Genomic DNA, 17,306 nt, shown 5'->3' with positions numbered 1-17,306 from the left:
GCATCTGGAGGGGAGCATGACATTTATCTGCTTAAAGTCTTTTTTGCTAGAGATGCAAACAAGCAAGGAAGCCCCACTATCTAAGGGGGAAAGTTTGCAAAATCAAAGATAAGAACCTATTAATAGGAAGAGGCCATTATGCAAACTCGGAGTTGTTCCACACGGTGTTATTATTATTTTTTTGCTCCGTTGATTTGCATTAGGCAGGGAATTAAGAGAGAGGATCAAAGCCACAAAAAGACAACATTTGTCAGAGCCAGTTTAATGTTGGTGACTCATGAGCTGCAATCATGAACTCGGCCCATAGAGCGTAAGAACCTCCCCGAGAAAGCCCGGACTTCCAAAGATAATCCCTGGGGCTTAACTGGATGGCAACACCTTGGATCCGCTGCCCAATTCCACTCAAGAAGCCACAGTCGCTAGAGCCAAACCACAATCAATGTTCCCACCATGCACGGCTTTACCACATTCCGCTCTGCAAAGGGTGTGCTGGAAGTCACTGGGTGGCACAAGGCCTCTTTTTCGCTGGAAAGGAGGAGGAAGCATCCTGCAAACTTGACTGCAAATAATATGACTTTAGTAATTGAGTTGTTGAAGTGTGGAACTCATTACCATCCCCTAACCCCCAACATTTTACACTTAGACTATCCACGGTTGACCTCTCCAGATTCCTAAGAGGTCAGTAAGGGGCGTACATAAGCGCACTAGAGTGCCTTCCGTCCCCTGTCCTATAGTCTCTCCTATATCTCCTATTTCTTCTCTACTATATCCTCTACAACCGTCATTGTGTATTATTGTGTATTGGACAAAATAAATAAATAAATAAATAAATGAATAAAATAAAATAAAATAAATAATAAAATAAAATAAATAATAAATAAAAAAATAAAAAAATAATAATAAAATAAAATAAAAACTTAGAAACCCACAAAATGGGCCGAAATCACAACACTGGCATTTCAGAGCCACACTCTCAGGGTGTGGAGACACCCATGCAACCAGAGGTGGGCTGCTAGGGTGGAAGGGTGACGTGGGCTCACCCCCGTGGCTCTGAGGGCTGGCGGAGTCCAGCGCAATTCTGCTGCGGCACCTGGGCAGGTAGCGAAATCGCGCATGGACACGCAGGGGTGCCAGCAGCAAGGCAGCTTCTTGGGTTTAGCAGCATCTGCCTTCCCAACCCAGATGTCCATCCAGATGCTTGGGAAATTAAAGGCAGCCCGCCCCACCCAGCTGTGGTTTCACAGGCGAAAGATCTGTGAAACGTTCATCGGTTTTTTCATGTGGATTTTTTTTTTTAACAAAACCTACAAAGGAGGAGGAGGAGAAACAAGTGGCAATTGGGGCCTTGGCCAAATGAGCTTCTTCCTAGCAAACCGAGAGATTCCGTCTGATGGCACCTCTGGCACCGGATCATGGGATGGCAGCTTATGCGCTATGTGTTCTCTCAGGGTTACGCCATTCAAAGAGGGGGTGGGACGCTGGTAAGAAGCGTGAGATCCAGAGATCAACCAGCCCATCTCAGCAGGAGGAGGAGGAAGAGGAAGAAGGAGAAGAGGAAGAAGAAGAAGAGGAAGAGGAGGAGGAAGGAGTAGAAGAATAAGAGGAGGAAGGAGAAGAAGAGGGAGGAGGAGGAGGAAGAAGGAGAAGAAAAAGAAGAAGAGGAGGAGGAAGGAGAGGAAGATGGAGGAGGAGGAGGAGGAGGTGGAAGAAGAGGAGGAGGAAGAAGTAGAGGAGGAGGAAGAAGAATAAGAGGAGGAGAAGGAGAAGAAAAAGAAGAGGAAGAAGAGGAAGAAGAAGAAGAAGAGGAGCTTTTTAAAAGTGTCATCAATAACCACAAACTTATTTCAGATTAGCAATCCAGCAATGGAGGCCCTTGGGCAAAATAACAGTGAAGTTATTGTCTTTTCACTATTTACCAAATTACCTTTTCAAACTTTATTGATTTGCTGCCACCCAATTCCACGCAACTTTGAGAAATAACAATAAAGAACCAACACAGTGGAATAAGAAGCAGCCCCTTTCTGCACGAACTGCTTCTGGCTCTGTAAAAGCTGGGAAGAAGCCAGGCAGCTGGTCTGTATTTCACCCGATATTTCCATAACTGAAGAAACCAAGGCAGGAAAGAGGCAGAAGGGCTGATTTAGAACGGAGAACTATTGTTCATCCCACAACTGAGATCGCTGCTCTCTATAGCGAGGAAACTGGTCGTGATTTGGTTCTTTCCTTTTTAAAAGAAAATTTGGGGAGGAAACCAGATTATAATGTCAAATATTCTACGTTGGACGTTAACATCTAGCCTGGCTTTTGTATGATTGTGGTGTGAGTGAGTAGGGGTATATGATTTTTAAATTTGGGGTTTTAGACTGTTTTAAATATTGGACTTTTTTGCATTGTTTATATGTTGTAAGACGCCATTGAGTCCTTGGAGAAGAACGACATATAAGCCTGCTAAATAAATAAATAAAATATTAAACTAGAACCAAGATCTACCAAGTTAGACGTACTACGTTCCTGCCTGGAAAACCCACCCAGGGATTTGAGGGGGGTGGATCGGATGAGACTTTTCACCGAGGGGGGGAATGTCAATGGACCACCACAACCAAGGCAGAAGCGCCACAGGAACAGAGCCTGAGTTCCAGCACACTGTGGTGGCTTTGTTGAGTTACCTTCGGGTTATTTTGTGGGTGTGGCTTGACTGCCATGTGACCAGGTGGGAGTGGCTTGACGATCATGTGATGGGGGGCTTAAATGTCATGTGACTGGCCAACTTGACATCAACTCACATCAAGGGTTAGGGTTAAGGTGCTTGGCCTCTCCTCGCCACAAAGAGAGACAATTTCCCTCTCTATTTACTATGACTGAACATCCAAAATACTGTATACTCTTTAATTCTATGTATATATGTGCCATATGTATACATACATGTTACACACAGGCACACAAAAATATACACTACCTACTACTGTATATAAAGTGCATGTACACACACGAATGCACGCACAGCTCTTCTAAAATTATACACATTCAATCTCATTTACTGCGATAGGAAAAATATACTCAGAGCCCAGAAAGGAAAAATAGAATAGAAGAACGGTGGGTTTTTTTTTCTTTTTTTGCAGTTCTTCTCAATGGCTGCTCTTTCAGCCGGGAACACAACGCACACAAAGGACAACAGCGGAACCCAACAGAACAAAAGTCCTGCAGATGAAATGATTTTTAAAGCAAAGGTATCAAAAAGCTCTCTTCCATTTCCCGGGTCCCTAGACTGCTATAATTTTCTGGGATCTCCAACCCAGCCTCTTCCATCAGGGCTTGGCTCACACGGCTTGGACCCAACGGCTCCCACTCCCCACCCCCCAGAAAAGGAAAAGGCACCAGCAAAAACGAAGCCACACCCCGTCCGTCCACCTTCAGAAGTCCAGCCCGGATGAAGGCTGAGCGCTGGGCTTTCCCCCAACGTGGCAACTTTAAGAGTTGTGGACTTCAGCATAGCTGGCTGAGAATTCTGGGAGTTGACGTCCACAAATTGCTCCACAAAATTGGGAGCATTGTGAATGCTGCAACACTGGAGGTTTTTAAGCAGATGTTGGATAACCATCTGTCTGACGTAGTGTAGGGTCTCCTTCCTAAGCAGGGGGTTGGACTAGAAGACCTCCAGGGTCCCTTCCAACTCTGTTGTTGTTGTTTATTTATTAATTGGATTTATATGCCACTCCTCTCCGAGGATTTGAAGCGGCATATAAATCCAATTAATAAATTATTGTTGTTGTTGTTACTATTATTACTATGTCAATATAACACAGCAAACGAGGTCACTATGCTGGACTTCGTATTTCATCCCCAGTCGGGCGCTTCCCAAGCACCTAGGACTGCGTGATGTAGCGGCGAATTATGTTTGTCGATCCCAGTAAAGCGGCCTTTTGCAATTGACAGGTGGAGATTTGGTCAATTCCGATGGTTTTCAAATGTTCTGCTCAGATCAAATGTCCGCTGATATTATTATTATTATTATTATTATTATTATTATTATTATTATTATTTTATTCACAAAAAACAGTAATACACAGCAAACAAGATTGATATGCTGGATTTTGTATCACAATATCACAAGCCAAACACTTCCCAAGCATTATTACTATTACTATTATTAGTCTTAAAGTTGCCAGGTTTGAAGACCTCTGCCTAGACTGACAGATCAACCACAGGGTTTTGCATCGCTCTTTCCTTCCTTGAGCTCTTCCAGAGTCACTACAAACACCTGACTCATTCAACCTGAACTCTGGCACCGGACGTCCTCGCTGGCAACGTCCATGGACACCAAGAGTCGTCTCTGGAGATCCTCACTCATCCAGGTCACGGTGGTCCCAAAGGGGCTTTGTCCAGCTGAAGAAGCTTTTGGGATGAGGAGAAGAAACATCTTCAAGGAAAAACCAGGAAGCCCAGCGGGGGGAAAAGCACCTTTGGGGCCACTGGACTTTCTTTGGGGGGGGGGTTCTTTCTTTGGGGGGGGGGTCTCATCCAAGAAACTTTTTCAGTTCATTTATTTGCTATTTATTTATTCATTGGCTTTGTATGCCACCCCTCTCCGAAGACTCGGGGCGGTTCACAGCATAATAAAAAAGTATACAATATCAAAAACTTAAAATCCAATTAATATAACTAACTACACTAAAAACCCAGGAACATTAAAAATCATTCACATTCAGACAACAAGCATGCATCACATTTGTTGGCCGGAAACTGAGGTCTAGTGACCTCAAGCCTGGCGACATAGATGGGTTTTCAAGTTCTTACGGAAGGCCAGGAGAGTGGGGGCAGTGCAAATCTCCAGGGGGAGCTGATTCCAGAGGATTGGAGCCCCCACAGAGAAGGCTCTTCCCCTGGACCCCGTCAAGCGACATTATCTGGTTGACGGGACCTGGAGAAGGCCGACTTTGTGGGACCTGACCAGTCGTTGGGATTCATGCGGCAGGAGGCAGTCCCACAAGTAATCTCATCCGATGCCATGTAAGGCTTTATAGGTCATCACCAACACTTTCAAAGTTCACACTTTCAATCAACAAAACCAAGAAAGTCTAGTTGCTGTTTGGAAAAAGCACCTTTGAGGTACCCAAAAGGATCAGAAGGTCCTGACACCCAGCTTTCTTCAGGAACGTGTGTTAAGTTGCGCTTGGCTATAGACCAAGGCAACTTGTCAGCCATCCCTGGTCACAGGGTGCTTCCTCTTCTAAGGCAGCCTCAAAGCTCAGCAAGAACGACCAGATTGCTCACCCAGGCATCCAAATTTAGTCATCATTCCAGTGTAATATCTATGCATCCTTTGCACAGTATTTAAACACAGTCATCGCATATTCCAGGAAGAAGCAAGCTTTTTGCAGGGTCAAGTAGGTTAATCCATTGTTGGGACTCCAAAGATGATAGCAGGAGCAGCAGCATCGCAACAAGGCACTCCTTAGCTTTTACAGCTAAGAACGGTCTATTTTTGAAGAAACCAAGGCTGCAACTAATAAAAACTGCAAACAGTGGTAGGGAAAGACCTGTGGACTCCAATTCCCAGAATTCCCCATGCTGGCTAGGGAATTCTGGAAGTCGAAGTCCACAAGTTTCAAAGTCGCCAAGGTTGGAAACCGCTGGTTTGGTGCTTATGTCCTAAGCCCATGTGCCTTTCATTACAACTAAATGATAGCTTAGCCTAATGGACCAACCCAGTTATTCAACATAAAGGGATCAGGAGTTTACGTTGGTCTCCCTATCAGGCAAACGTTTAGGACTGATAGCGGTTGTGTTCCTTCCCTAAGCAAATCTAACCGAAAACAATCTTTTTTCCCCCAGAAAAAGTGTTTTTTTATTTTTTTTCCTCCACATACACTTATACCATACAATATACTTTCTATTTTCAGTACAATAAAATGCAATATAGTGTTAGTAAATAATATATAATCACACACAAAAAAAATCTTAATTCATATCTATTTAATTTCGGTATAGATCATTTTCCCTTGTTGCCCTGGTTTAATTTTGTCATCCGGATAAACCAATTGTCTTCTAATTGAATTTACCATTAATATTCCTTCAAATCTTTAATAAAAACAATATCTCTAACATCTTACATGTTAAGCTGCCTCCTTCCCCCCCTTATACATTTTTCTAAAAAACTAAAAACCCTTATATAACCTATCGATTATTCAAACAAAATAAGAACAAACAAATTTCAAACTTTTCCCACCTCCCTCTTGATGGTACAATATATATTCACTAATTCTAAATTTTAAACTTTACTCCAAACCCAATTAGCATTCAATCAATTAACAATTGTAAGCCGCCCTGAGTCAAATAAGTAAATTAATAAATAAGTAAATAAGTAAGTAAGTAAGTAAATATATCTCATGTCAACATTTACTTTCAAATATCCTTTTTCTTGGATTCCATACATTTACCGGTACTTTAATTGCAAATCATTACGGATAATTATAAATCGTCAAACCTTTGACAAAAGCAAACTTATGCTGACTTTTTGTTGCATTCGGAAAGTAATAATAATAATAATAATAATAATAATAATAATAATAATAATAATAATTTATTAGATTTGTATGCCGCCCCTCTCCGAAGACTCCGAAGAACTAAGGGAAGGAGGTGCAATAAAACTGAATGAATCCAATTGGAAAAAAATATTTCAACTTTCCCCTGAATCATAAGCAACATCTGGACTTTGAACTGCGTGCCGGGGGCCACTCTCCACAAACACTTAGCAGCAGGACAAGGAAGATCTTCAATGTCTCTTCCAACCCTCATATTGCCCCCCCCCAAATAAAACTAAATTCAATGATGCTTAAATTTAGACACTATAAATTTGACTCAGGGGCTTCGGGTTCTGCCCGCCCCCCGACCACGCAAGGCTTTGAACTAACCACTAGGCTGGACTGCACAAGACCTTTGCCCAGCTGCAGGGGAAAGGGAATCTTTCATCGGCAGCCTCTTTTTCAATGACCGCAAGTCCATCAATGGACTCCAGAAATGAAGCGGGTGGAACAGTGACACCATTCAGAACTGGGGCTAAATTTGGCCTTGGGGGAAAGAGCTGCAGAGCCCCAGCTGGCTGGCTGCCCAAAGCCCAACAGGGCAAGGGCCGATTCGTAGCTTGGACGGAGGGTCCCCAAGGGGTCGCAGGGCTGCATCGACACACCCAGGACAGGGGCAGCAAGAAACAACCCCCCCCCCCCCCCCACTGTCAGCCAGAAACCTCCACGGATGTGCCCAGGTAATCATTACTCAGCAAAACGCTTATAATGTCATATATCCCATAGGTGGGTAAATAGGCATAATTTTGCATTTATTTATTTGGTCATGCTTGTGTAGCATATTTGGTTGGTTGGTTGGTTATTTATTTATTTACTCATTCATTCATTCATTCATTCATTCATACATCCATTCATACATTCAATCTCTATGCCGCTCAACTCCCTAGGGACTCTAGACAGCTCACAGCAAAAATATAAAACATCAATAATAGTTCAAAAAATAGTACAAAAAATTCTTACCAGTGTACAGTGGTACCTCTACCTACAAACGCCTCTACTTACGAACTTTTCTAGATAAGAACCGGGTGTTCAAGATTTTTTTGCCTCTTCTCAAGAACCATTTTCCACTTACAAACAAGAGCCTCCAAAACTGTAACCGGAAAAGGCAGGGAGAAGCCTCTGTGGGGCCTCTCTAGGAATCTCCTGGGAGGAAACAGGGCTGGTAAAGGCAGGGAAAAGCCTCCATGGGGCCTCTCTAGGAATCTCCTGGGAGGAAACAGGGCTGGTAAAGGCAGGGAAAAGCCTCCATGGGGCCTCTCTAGGAATCTCCTGGGAGGAAACAGGGCTGGTAAAGGCAGGGAAAAGCCTCCATGGGGCCTCTCTAGGAATCTCCTGGGAGGAAACAGGGCTGGTAAAGGCAGGGAGAAGCCTCCATGGGGCCTCTCTAGGAATCTCCTGGGAGGAAACAGGGCTGGTAAAGGCAGGGAAAAGCCTCCATGGGGCCTCTCTAGGAATCTCCTGGGAGGAAACAGGGCTGGTAAAGGCAGGGAAAAGCCTCCATGGGGCCTCTCTAGGAATCTCCTGGGAGGAAACAGGGCTGGTAAAGGCAGGGAGAAGCCTCCATGGGGCCTCTCTAGGAATCTCCTGGGAGGAAACAGGGCTGGTAAAGGCAGGGAGAAGCCTCCATGGGGCCTCTCTAGGAATCTCCTGGGAGGAAACAGGGCTGGTAAAGGCAGGGAAAAGCCTCCATGGGGCCTCTCTAGGAATCTCCTGGGAGGAAACAGGGCTGGTAAAGGCAGGGAAAAGCCTCCATGGGGCCTCTCTAGGAATCTCCTGGGAGGAAACAGGGCCGGAAAAGGTGGGGAGAAGTCTCCATGGGACCTCTCTAGAACTCTCCTGGGAGGAAACAGGGCCTCCACCCTCTCTTTGGTTTCCCCAATCACACGCATTATTTGCTTTTACATTGATTCCTATGGGAAAAATTGCTTCTTCTTACAAACATTTCTACTTAAGAAACTGGTCACGGAACGAATGAAGTTCGTAAGTAGAGGTACCACTGTATCAATGTATCTATAACCTCTTTACATTTTAAAAAAGATTTCAAAAAAGGTCGTGATCTACCAGGATTGCGGTTGTCCCCGCTTGCCCACCAAGACTGGACAACAGTCGTAGCGTGGTTCATGAAGCCACCCAGTTTCTGATGCCGCACCATTGCGAAACTGGGGCAAACAACTGACACAGCTGGCTCAACAACAAAAGTAGAAGCTCAGCTTAACAGAAACCAATCTTAGCATTATTGCTAAATGCTGGTTTAACTGGCCTGGAGCTCTGCGTGTTACATTAAACACAGCCAGCCAGCGATGCACAGATCTGGCATCCACCAAGGGAATTCGCCGAACCCAGATGTTGCCACCCTCAGGCCACAACTCCCCCGTCTGTGCTCAGTTCTGGAGACCTCACCTACACAAAGAGATGGATCAAATTGAATGGGTCCAAAGACGGGCTACAAAAATGGTGGAAGGTCTTAAGCATCAAACTCATCAGGAAAGACTTCATGGACTCAATCTGTATAGTCTGGAGGACAGAAGGGAAAGGGGGGACACGATCGAAACATTTAAATATGTGAAAGGGTTAAATAAGGTTCAGGAGGGAAGTAATAATAATAATAATAATAACAACAACAACAACAACAATAACAATAATAATAATTTATTAGATTTGTATGCCGCCCCTCTCCGAAGACTTGGGGCGGCATACAGTGTTTTTAATAGGAAAGTGAACAGAAGAACAAGGAGGCACAATCTGAGGTTAGTTGGGGGAAATATCAGAAGCCACGTGAGAAAATATGATTTTACCAAAAGAATAGTAGATGCTTGGAACAAACTTCCAACAGACATGGTTGTTAAATCTACAGTCACTGAATGTAAACATGCCCAGGATAAACATAGATCCCTCCTAAGATAAAATACAGGAAATAGTGCAAGGGCAGACTAGATGGACCAGGAGGTCTTTTTCTGCCGTCAATCTTCTGTGTTTCTAGAACAGAATTCTTTATTGGCCAAGTGTGATTGCACACACAAGGAATTTGTCTTTGGTGCAGATGCTCTCAGGGTCCCGCGATTCTTCTCCGGCAAAGGAATGACAACAAACACAACCTTAACCAGTGGCTTGAAAACAAGAGATCTTCCTTTGCTCCCACCCGACAGCCGACAAAGACATCCGAGGGGAAGTGTCGGAGGGAGCGAGTGTGTGCGGGGAACATGACTCAGCTCCCAGAAGTGTACAGTCATGAGGCAGCCAAGGTGGGGAGAGAGCTCCAAGCTTCCTTTGGATCCTCTTCCCTAGAAAGCAAGAGGGGCAAAGCACGGCAGGGGGGCGGGGAGGGCTCATGGTGGCCAGTTTCAGGAGGGCTTTGTCTTAGGAAAGTGGCTCACGAGGGTTAATTGACACAACACTAGAACCTGCCTGCAGGAGGGGCTTGAAGAAGTGGTCCCGGAGACCCCCTGGCCACTCAGCTTCTCCCCCCCCCCAAGGCCAGGTGGCCCAGAGTCCAGCCAGCCCTTCCCCTATGGAAGAAGGCCAGGGGGTCTTCAGCCCAAGCTCAGCTTCAGTCCCTTCTCTGTTCTTCCCTGATCTATTCTTTACTCCATCTACATTTCAGCAATCATAATCATTACAACATTCCTACCACCAATTTTTCCATTCAAAACAAGCCGGAGTTTAGAAAGACCAACCACTGCACCCAACAGGACCGACACAGACTTCAGAGGAGAAACAGAACTGCAGAAAAAACAATGGCTGCCAACCTGCCTTCCACTGAGGACCGGTAGACTGCACGAGTCAAAAGGAGGGCGGGGAAAATATTGACTGACCCCTCACATCCTGGACACAAACTGTGTTTCAACTCCTACCCTCAAAATGATGCTATAGAGCCCTGCACACCAAGACAACTAGACACAAGGACACTATTTTCCCCAATGCCATCACTCTACTAAACAAATAATCCCCTCAACACTGTCAAATTGTTAACTAAGTCTGCATAACTATTACTATTAGATGTCTTCCCATCTCCTCCCACTTAGAACTGTATGACTGTAACTTGTTGCTTGTTTCCTTAAATTTTTTATTAATATTGATTGTGTCCTGATTTCTTATTTGACCCCTATGACAATCATTAAGTGTTGTACCACATGATTCTTGACAAATGTATATTTTTCTTTTATGTACACTGAGAGCATCTGCACCAAAGACAAATTCCTTGTGTGTCCAATCACACTTGGCCAATAAAGAATCCTATTCTATTCTATTCTATTCCAATTCCATTCCATTCCATTCATTCCAAGCTCACTACATTGAGGTGCAAGCAGGCAGGTTTCGGGGTGGGGTGGTTGGAAGGAAAGGAATCGCATTCTTTCTGTGAAGCAGCTCGGGAGGATCATCCAGCTATTACTTAAACCACAAAGGAGGCTTTAACTTCCCTGCAAGACCCTACCTCACTCAAAGCCGAGACCCCTGCCTAGACCAGGTCTCCTCTGAATCAGCAGAATTTACACCCGCCCAGGATCGGCCGAGTAAACTTAGCATTTTGCCAGGGTTTCATAATTGGAGCGAGTAGAAGAGACATGATGAGGTCTGGCTCCTTGCCCAATCCCTCTCTACTCTTGTGCCATGTCTGCGGCAATCTATCCTGATCGGCAGCATCTGAGGAACCTGGGGTCAGAACCGTAACCCATCCCAGCTGGTTCCGCTCCAAAGCCCAGGGTGGGAGAGGCACCATTTGGTATCTCATAGATGCTGGAGTGAAGGAGTTGCCCATCCCCGAAGAGGCCAGGACCATCTCTATGGCATTCCTCCACTAAGCCAAATTCTCCTCTCTCTCTCTCTCTTTCTCTCTCCTTCTCTCTCTCTAATAAATTTTTTACTTTTCTCCACCTTCACAAATACAAATTCAACATGTATACTGTATATACCTTCCAATATTGTGTACATCATACAGAGTTCATAATGATACATTTCACCCTTTATTCATAGATCCATATTTTTGGTGTTAAACAGCAGTCTGCCCCTTCAATTACTCTTTCTTGCACCCCCCTTCCTTCCTTCCTTCCTTCCTTCCTTCCTTCCTTCCTTCCTTCCTTCCTCCTACCTACTTTCCCTTCACTCCTCCTAAACCTCTCTCCCTCTTTCTTCCCTTATCTCTCTCTCTCTCTCTCCACCTCTCCTCTCCCTTCCTTTCTATTTCCTCTTCACCCCTCTAATGCCTTTCCTGGGGGTCCCTACCTTTTAAGTTAAAAGCAGTGCTTATATTTGCAGACTATTGCTGTAAAATTCATTTTGAAAACCGTACCAATCACTAATTCTCTAATTTATTGCTTCTGACTCCAAATAAGGCTTTTTCTTTTAGGTGTATAACCCCTAAATTCCTCTTCCTCTCCTAAACAAAAAACTAATTTTGTCATCCAGGTTTTCCATCTAATTCTCTCTCCCTCTCTCTCTCCATTTGTGATGCATTGCATAAGCCTTAACTCTTTCCTCCCCCTTCCAAGGAGGCCGGTCCATCCCCACTTCAAGAAAACAAAGAAACCTGGAAGGTCAAACTTGCTTCTTTCCCTTAAGGAATTTGCTCCTTCCCACCAGCAGCTAGTGGCTATAAATTAATCTGATTTAATAAACCAACTGAGGGCAAAACCAAAAGTGAGTGTTCTGTGGGACAAAGCGACTGGAAAGTGTGTTTTGGTTCAAAATGGCAGGAGGGCAACCTTTGGAGAGCCCTGGCCACGGTTAACAAGAGGAGGACCCCACTTTTTGGAGCCCCTCTTAACAACCCAGCCACCCCATGATCCTTGTGACGCAGCACAAGAGGAAATCCCACCTATAGCATCTCATTATCCCTTTTATTTACAGCGGCTGGCGGCACCAGAAGGCGAAGAGACGCTCTGTTCTCGCCGGTGTTTGCATCCGCGAAGCCGAGCGCATTACGTAACACCATTAAAGGAAGGGGGAAGGGTTGGGAAATTATTACGCGGGTGAAGAAAATGCTGGATGGGGGGGGGGGCTGGTTGTACGGTCTCCGTGGCTGCCTGTTGATTGGGAAATCAAGGCTGGGCGGTCATCGTGCCCCCATAAAGGCTCTCCGAACCTGTCAACCAGTGGACTTCCACTCCCAGGATGCCAAGCTGCCTGAGGAATCCTGGGAATTGAAGTCCCCAAAAAATCTTTAAAAGTTGCCTGCTGGGTTGGAGAGACCCCTGCTGCCTAGGCGGTTCATCCCTCTCGCCCTCAGCGCCGTATACATCTGTATTATTAAATTATCAATTAAAATATCCATTTAATAACTACAAAAATACAATATGCCTTCTGCCGAAACTTAACGTAAGCTATGCTGCTCAAAAAAATAAAGGGAACACTTCAACAACACAATATAACTCCAAGTAAATCAAACTTCCACGCAGAGGGGCGGCATACAAATCCAATAAATAAATAAAATCAAACTGTCCACTTACCAAGCAACACTGACTGACAATCAATTTCACCTGTTGTGCACATTCAACTTTGTACAGAACAAAGTATTCAATGAGAATATTTCATTCATTCAGATCTAGGGTGGGTTCTTTGAGGGTTCCCTTTATTTTTTTTTGAGCAGTGTATATTATTAAACTGTCAATTAAAATATACATTTAAAGATTAGAGCTATTATGTTTAATAACTATGAAAATACAATATACCTTCTGTTGAAACTTAATGTAAGAATCTATACTGCTCAAAAAAAAAAAAGGGAACACTTAAACAACACAATATAACTCCAAGTAAATCAAACTTCTGTGAAATCAAACTGTCCACTTACCAAGCAACACTGACAATCAATTTCACCTGTTGTGCACATTCAACTTTGTACAGAACAAAGTATTCAATGAGAATATTTCATTCATTCATTCAGATCTAGGGTGGGTTCTTTGAGGGTTCCCTTTATTTTTTTGAGCAGTGTATATTATTAAACTGTCAATTAAAATATAAAGATTTAAAGATTGGAGCTATTATGTTTAATAACTACGAAAATACAATATACCTTCTGTTGAAACTTAATGTAAGAATTTATATACCATTCAGAAAGGCTCTACATAAAGCCGAAAGAAAACCAATGGTCCCAAACGCCGCAGAATAACATATAAGATATAAGAAATAGCTGTCAAGAAGGACGGTAAGACCAGGTTGGGGGGGGGGGGGGTTTGTTACATATTTCTACGTTTCTTTTTCCTTTTCTTATCTGTCCTTTCTGTTTCTATCGTTATCTGCGTAAAATTGTCTGCCGGACTTAAGACATTGCGCAACCCGAGATGCATGTGCATAAGTATGAAATAGATGCTAAATATTATGCCCTGTCTTTTTTAACGTATATGTCTTCAATAAAACTTTTCCTAATAAAAATATACATTTTGATTTTGATTTTTAAAGGTGATTTCTACTCTTGGGAGCAGCACCGACACCAAAACTAAATCTAAACCTAAAACAATCAATCTAAAACGAGACTGCGGGATTGCGGACGATCAATGCTCAAATTAAATTTAAGACCGTTTGCCCCCTAATTGGATTAGCTAAGGGTTTTGAGAGGGGTGGGGGGCAGAGGTGGGCTACTAAGGTAGAACGGTGATGTGTGCTCGCCCCTGTGGCTCTGACAGCTCGCAATTCTGCTACGGCACCTGGGCAGGTAGCGAAATTGCGCACGGACATGCAGGGGCGCCTTGGGCGCCCCTGCGTGTCCGAGCGCAATTTCGCTACCTGCCCAGGTGCCGTAGCAGAATTGCACTGGACTCCGCTAGCCACAGGGCCGAGCACACATCACTGTTCCACCTCTGGGGGGGGAGAGAGAAAGAGGGGGGGGGGGGGAGACCCTTCCCGGACTTACCTTCCGCCACAACCTCCTCCACCGTCACTTGCTGCCTCCCGACATTAAAAACCCGACCCACGTATCCACTGCCGGGCCCGGTGCTGCTGCTACCCCCTCCTCCGAGGCTGACCGAACCGGCACCGGATCCTGCCTGTTCCCGGCGAGAGTCAAAAAATTTCTTCATGGTGCCCCCAAAGTGCCAATTCCCCCTCCCTCCTTTTGGCTTCTTCTTCCTCCTCTTCCTCAGCTAGGGGGGTGCCGGGCTTCCCTCCTCCCCAGAGGGAGGGAGAAGGTCAAATGGACGAGACGAAGGCAAAGGAACACGGTTGGCGAGGGGGGGGAGGCAAGCTCTTTTCGGCTGCCCCCTTTCTTAAAAGGCGGCCCAGGCGGCTTCGTCTCGCCCCGTCCAGGAAGGCAGAGCCCTGCTGGGATTCGCACTCAGACCTGTAGAGGGGGGGGGAAGAGAAAAAAGGAGGTTATTTATATATACCATATATAAATATATAATATTGCACCTAATATTGACCCCTCCAGCTTTGAAGAAGGGCAGCCCCTGACCTATATAAATATAAATAAACTATATATATAGGTGTTTTATATTTATATAGGTCAAGGGCTGCCCCCCCCCAAAGCTGGAGATGTCAATATTAGGTGGGGGGGGGATTTTCTTACAAGGGGCCCAAGGAAGTGGGGGGGGAGAGAGAAGCAAAGAGAGGATTGGGGCCTTCTTAACCCCCTCCCCAAAAGCAGGAGGAAGAGGCCGTGGGAAGCCCCCCCTTCCCTGCCCTTTTCCCCTCAGCAGCCATCCCCCTTCTCCCCCTCCCCCTCCTTCCTGCCCCCCTCAAAGAATGAAGGGTCAATATTAGGCGTGAGGGGGGATTTCCTGGGAGGGGGGAGAAGCAAGGAGAGGCCAAAGAGGCCTGGGGCCTTCTTAACTCCCCCCCCAAAAGGAGGCGGAAGAGGCCTTGGGGAGCCCCCCTTTTCCCCTCAGCAGCTGCCCCCTCCTTTTCCCCCTCCCTCCCCCCTCATTCCTTCCCCCCTCAAAGCTGGAGGGGTCAATATTCCTGAGGGGGGAGAGAGAAGAAAGGTGAGGCCTAAAAGGCCCCGGGGAGACTTAAAATCCCTCCCCCAAAGAAAGGGAGGGGGAAGAGGTCGCGGGGAGCCCCCCCTCCCTCGCCCCCTTTTCCCCTCAGCAGCTGCCCCCCTTCCCCTCCCCCCCTCCGGCCTCCCGCGGGCGCAGCTACCTGGCCGGGCCACAGTGTTACCATCGCGGCTTCCGCTGCGGGCGCCGCGCCGGCCCTGCAGCATCGCTACACAGTAGCGGCGGCCGGAGGAGGCAGCCGGGGGGCCGGCAGCGAGAAGACCATGCCGAGGAGCAGCCGCCGCCGCCGCTGCCCGTCTCCGGCCAGGAAATGGCCTGTCACAGGAAGGGCCGCTTCGCCCCCCTCCCCGAGCGAGGAGGAGGAGGAGGGAAGCCTTCGCCCGCCCCTCCTCGCTTCCCCCCCCGGCCGGTTTCCCCCCTGAAAGCCCCCCCAAGCGGGGAGGAGAGGGGAAGGGAGGGTGGGGAGGAGGAGGAGGAGCTTCGCGAAGGGGCTTCTTTGACTTTTTCTGCCCCCCCTCCCGCTCCGTCCACCTTCTTTTTTTTCAAAAGCGCACCAGCCGTTCTTCCGCTTGGCATTCTGGGAAGAGTAGTTTGCCTTGGTAGACGCCGCCCCCCCACCCACCCTCGGAGACTACAAATCCCAGAGAGGAACGCGGTGAAAGGGCTGGACTGCGCCGGCCCGGAGGCGGGGAGGGGATCACGGGAACTGTAGTCCGCCAGGTCCTCGGGCTGAGATTTCAGGCATGGGGGGGGGGGGGGTCCGAATAGCTCAAGCTTTTCATGGTTCCCGTCATCGTGACGTTAGAGACCCTCGCTGGGGGGGAGGCAGTTAAAGGGATGATTTCTAAATTATCCCAAGGTGGGGGGGGGATTGCCAGCCCCCCTTTGCCCGCCATTGAATTCCCCCCAGGAAACAAGGCCGTTTCCTGTCAGCTTTTCGCCAACTTACCTCAGGGTCCCCCATGGAGCGCTCACCAAGGCTTTTGGACTCCGAGTCCCATAATCCTCGGCTGCCAGGCAGGGACCTTCAGAAGAACCTCAGAGGAGGAGTTTTCAATTAATAATGACAGACACACACACACCCCAAAGGCATTCTGGGAAATTCAGCCAATTCCTGGCTCATATCTAATAATCATAATGACAGCAGAGTTGGAAGGGACCTTGGAGGTCTTCTAGTCCAACCCCCTGCTTAGGCAGGAAACTCTACACTACTTCAGACAGAGGGTTATCCAACATCTGCTTTAAAACTTCCAGTGTTGGAGCATCCACAACTTCTATAGGCAACTTCTGTTCCATCAATTAATTGTTCTGTCAGGAATTTTTTCCTTATTTCTAAGTTGCTTCTCTCCTTGTTTAGTTTCCACCCATTGCTCCTTGTTCTACCCTCAGGTGCTTTGGAGAATAGCTTAAAAATATAGAAACATAGAAGATTGACGGCTGAAAAAGACCTCCTGGTCCATGTAGTCTGCCCATATACTTTTTCCTGTATTTTATCTTAGGATGGATCTACGTTTATCCCAGGCATGTTTAAAGTCAGTGACTGTGGATTTCCCAACCACGTCTACTGGAAGTTTGTTCCAAGCATCTACGACTCTTTCAGTCAAATAATATTTTCTCAGGCTGCTTCTGATCTTTCAGGCCTTTCTGAAGCCTGGCAGGTTTAAAAAAAAAAATTCCAAACAGACAAACCAGAAGTTCGGAAAAATGCACTTCCAGTTTGCCATTGTGTTGTTTTTTTTTACTCCTAACCCCATAGCTTTTATTTATTTTTATTTATTTATTTTGTCCAATACACAAT

The 17,306-nt window shown here is 46.1% G+C and overlaps 1 protein-coding gene across 14 annotated transcripts in view; it reads right to left on the bottom strand.

Moving 5' to 3' along the window:
* AAK1 (AP2 associated kinase 1) overlaps positions 1-16,536 on the bottom strand; it is an 82,399-nt gene extending 65,863 nt beyond the window's left edge. For 10 of the 14 annotated variants that reach the window (XM_070765100.1, XM_070765104.1, XM_070765105.1 and 7 more), the window contains exons 1-2: positions 15,651-16,037; positions 14,425-14,850 (exon numbers count right to left, since the gene is read on the bottom strand). In XM_070765100.1, coding sequence (XP_070621201.1) covers positions 14,425-14,590 — 166 coding nt within the window. In that variant the 5' untranslated portion in view covers positions 14,591-14,850; positions 15,651-16,037. The other 4 variants (XM_070765101.1, XM_070765102.1, XM_070765103.1 and 1 more) reach the window with 4 other exon arrangements.
* Between the last annotated feature and the right edge of the window lie 770 nt (positions 16,537-17,306).

This window comes from Erythrolamprus reginae, chromosome 12 (genome assembly GCF_031021105.1).
Source record: "Erythrolamprus reginae isolate rEryReg1 chromosome 12, rEryReg1.hap1, whole genome shotgun sequence".
NCBI lineage: Eukaryota > Metazoa > Chordata > Lepidosauria > Squamata > Dipsadidae > Erythrolamprus > Erythrolamprus reginae.
This window is presented reverse-complemented; position numbering and strand designations above follow the sequence as displayed.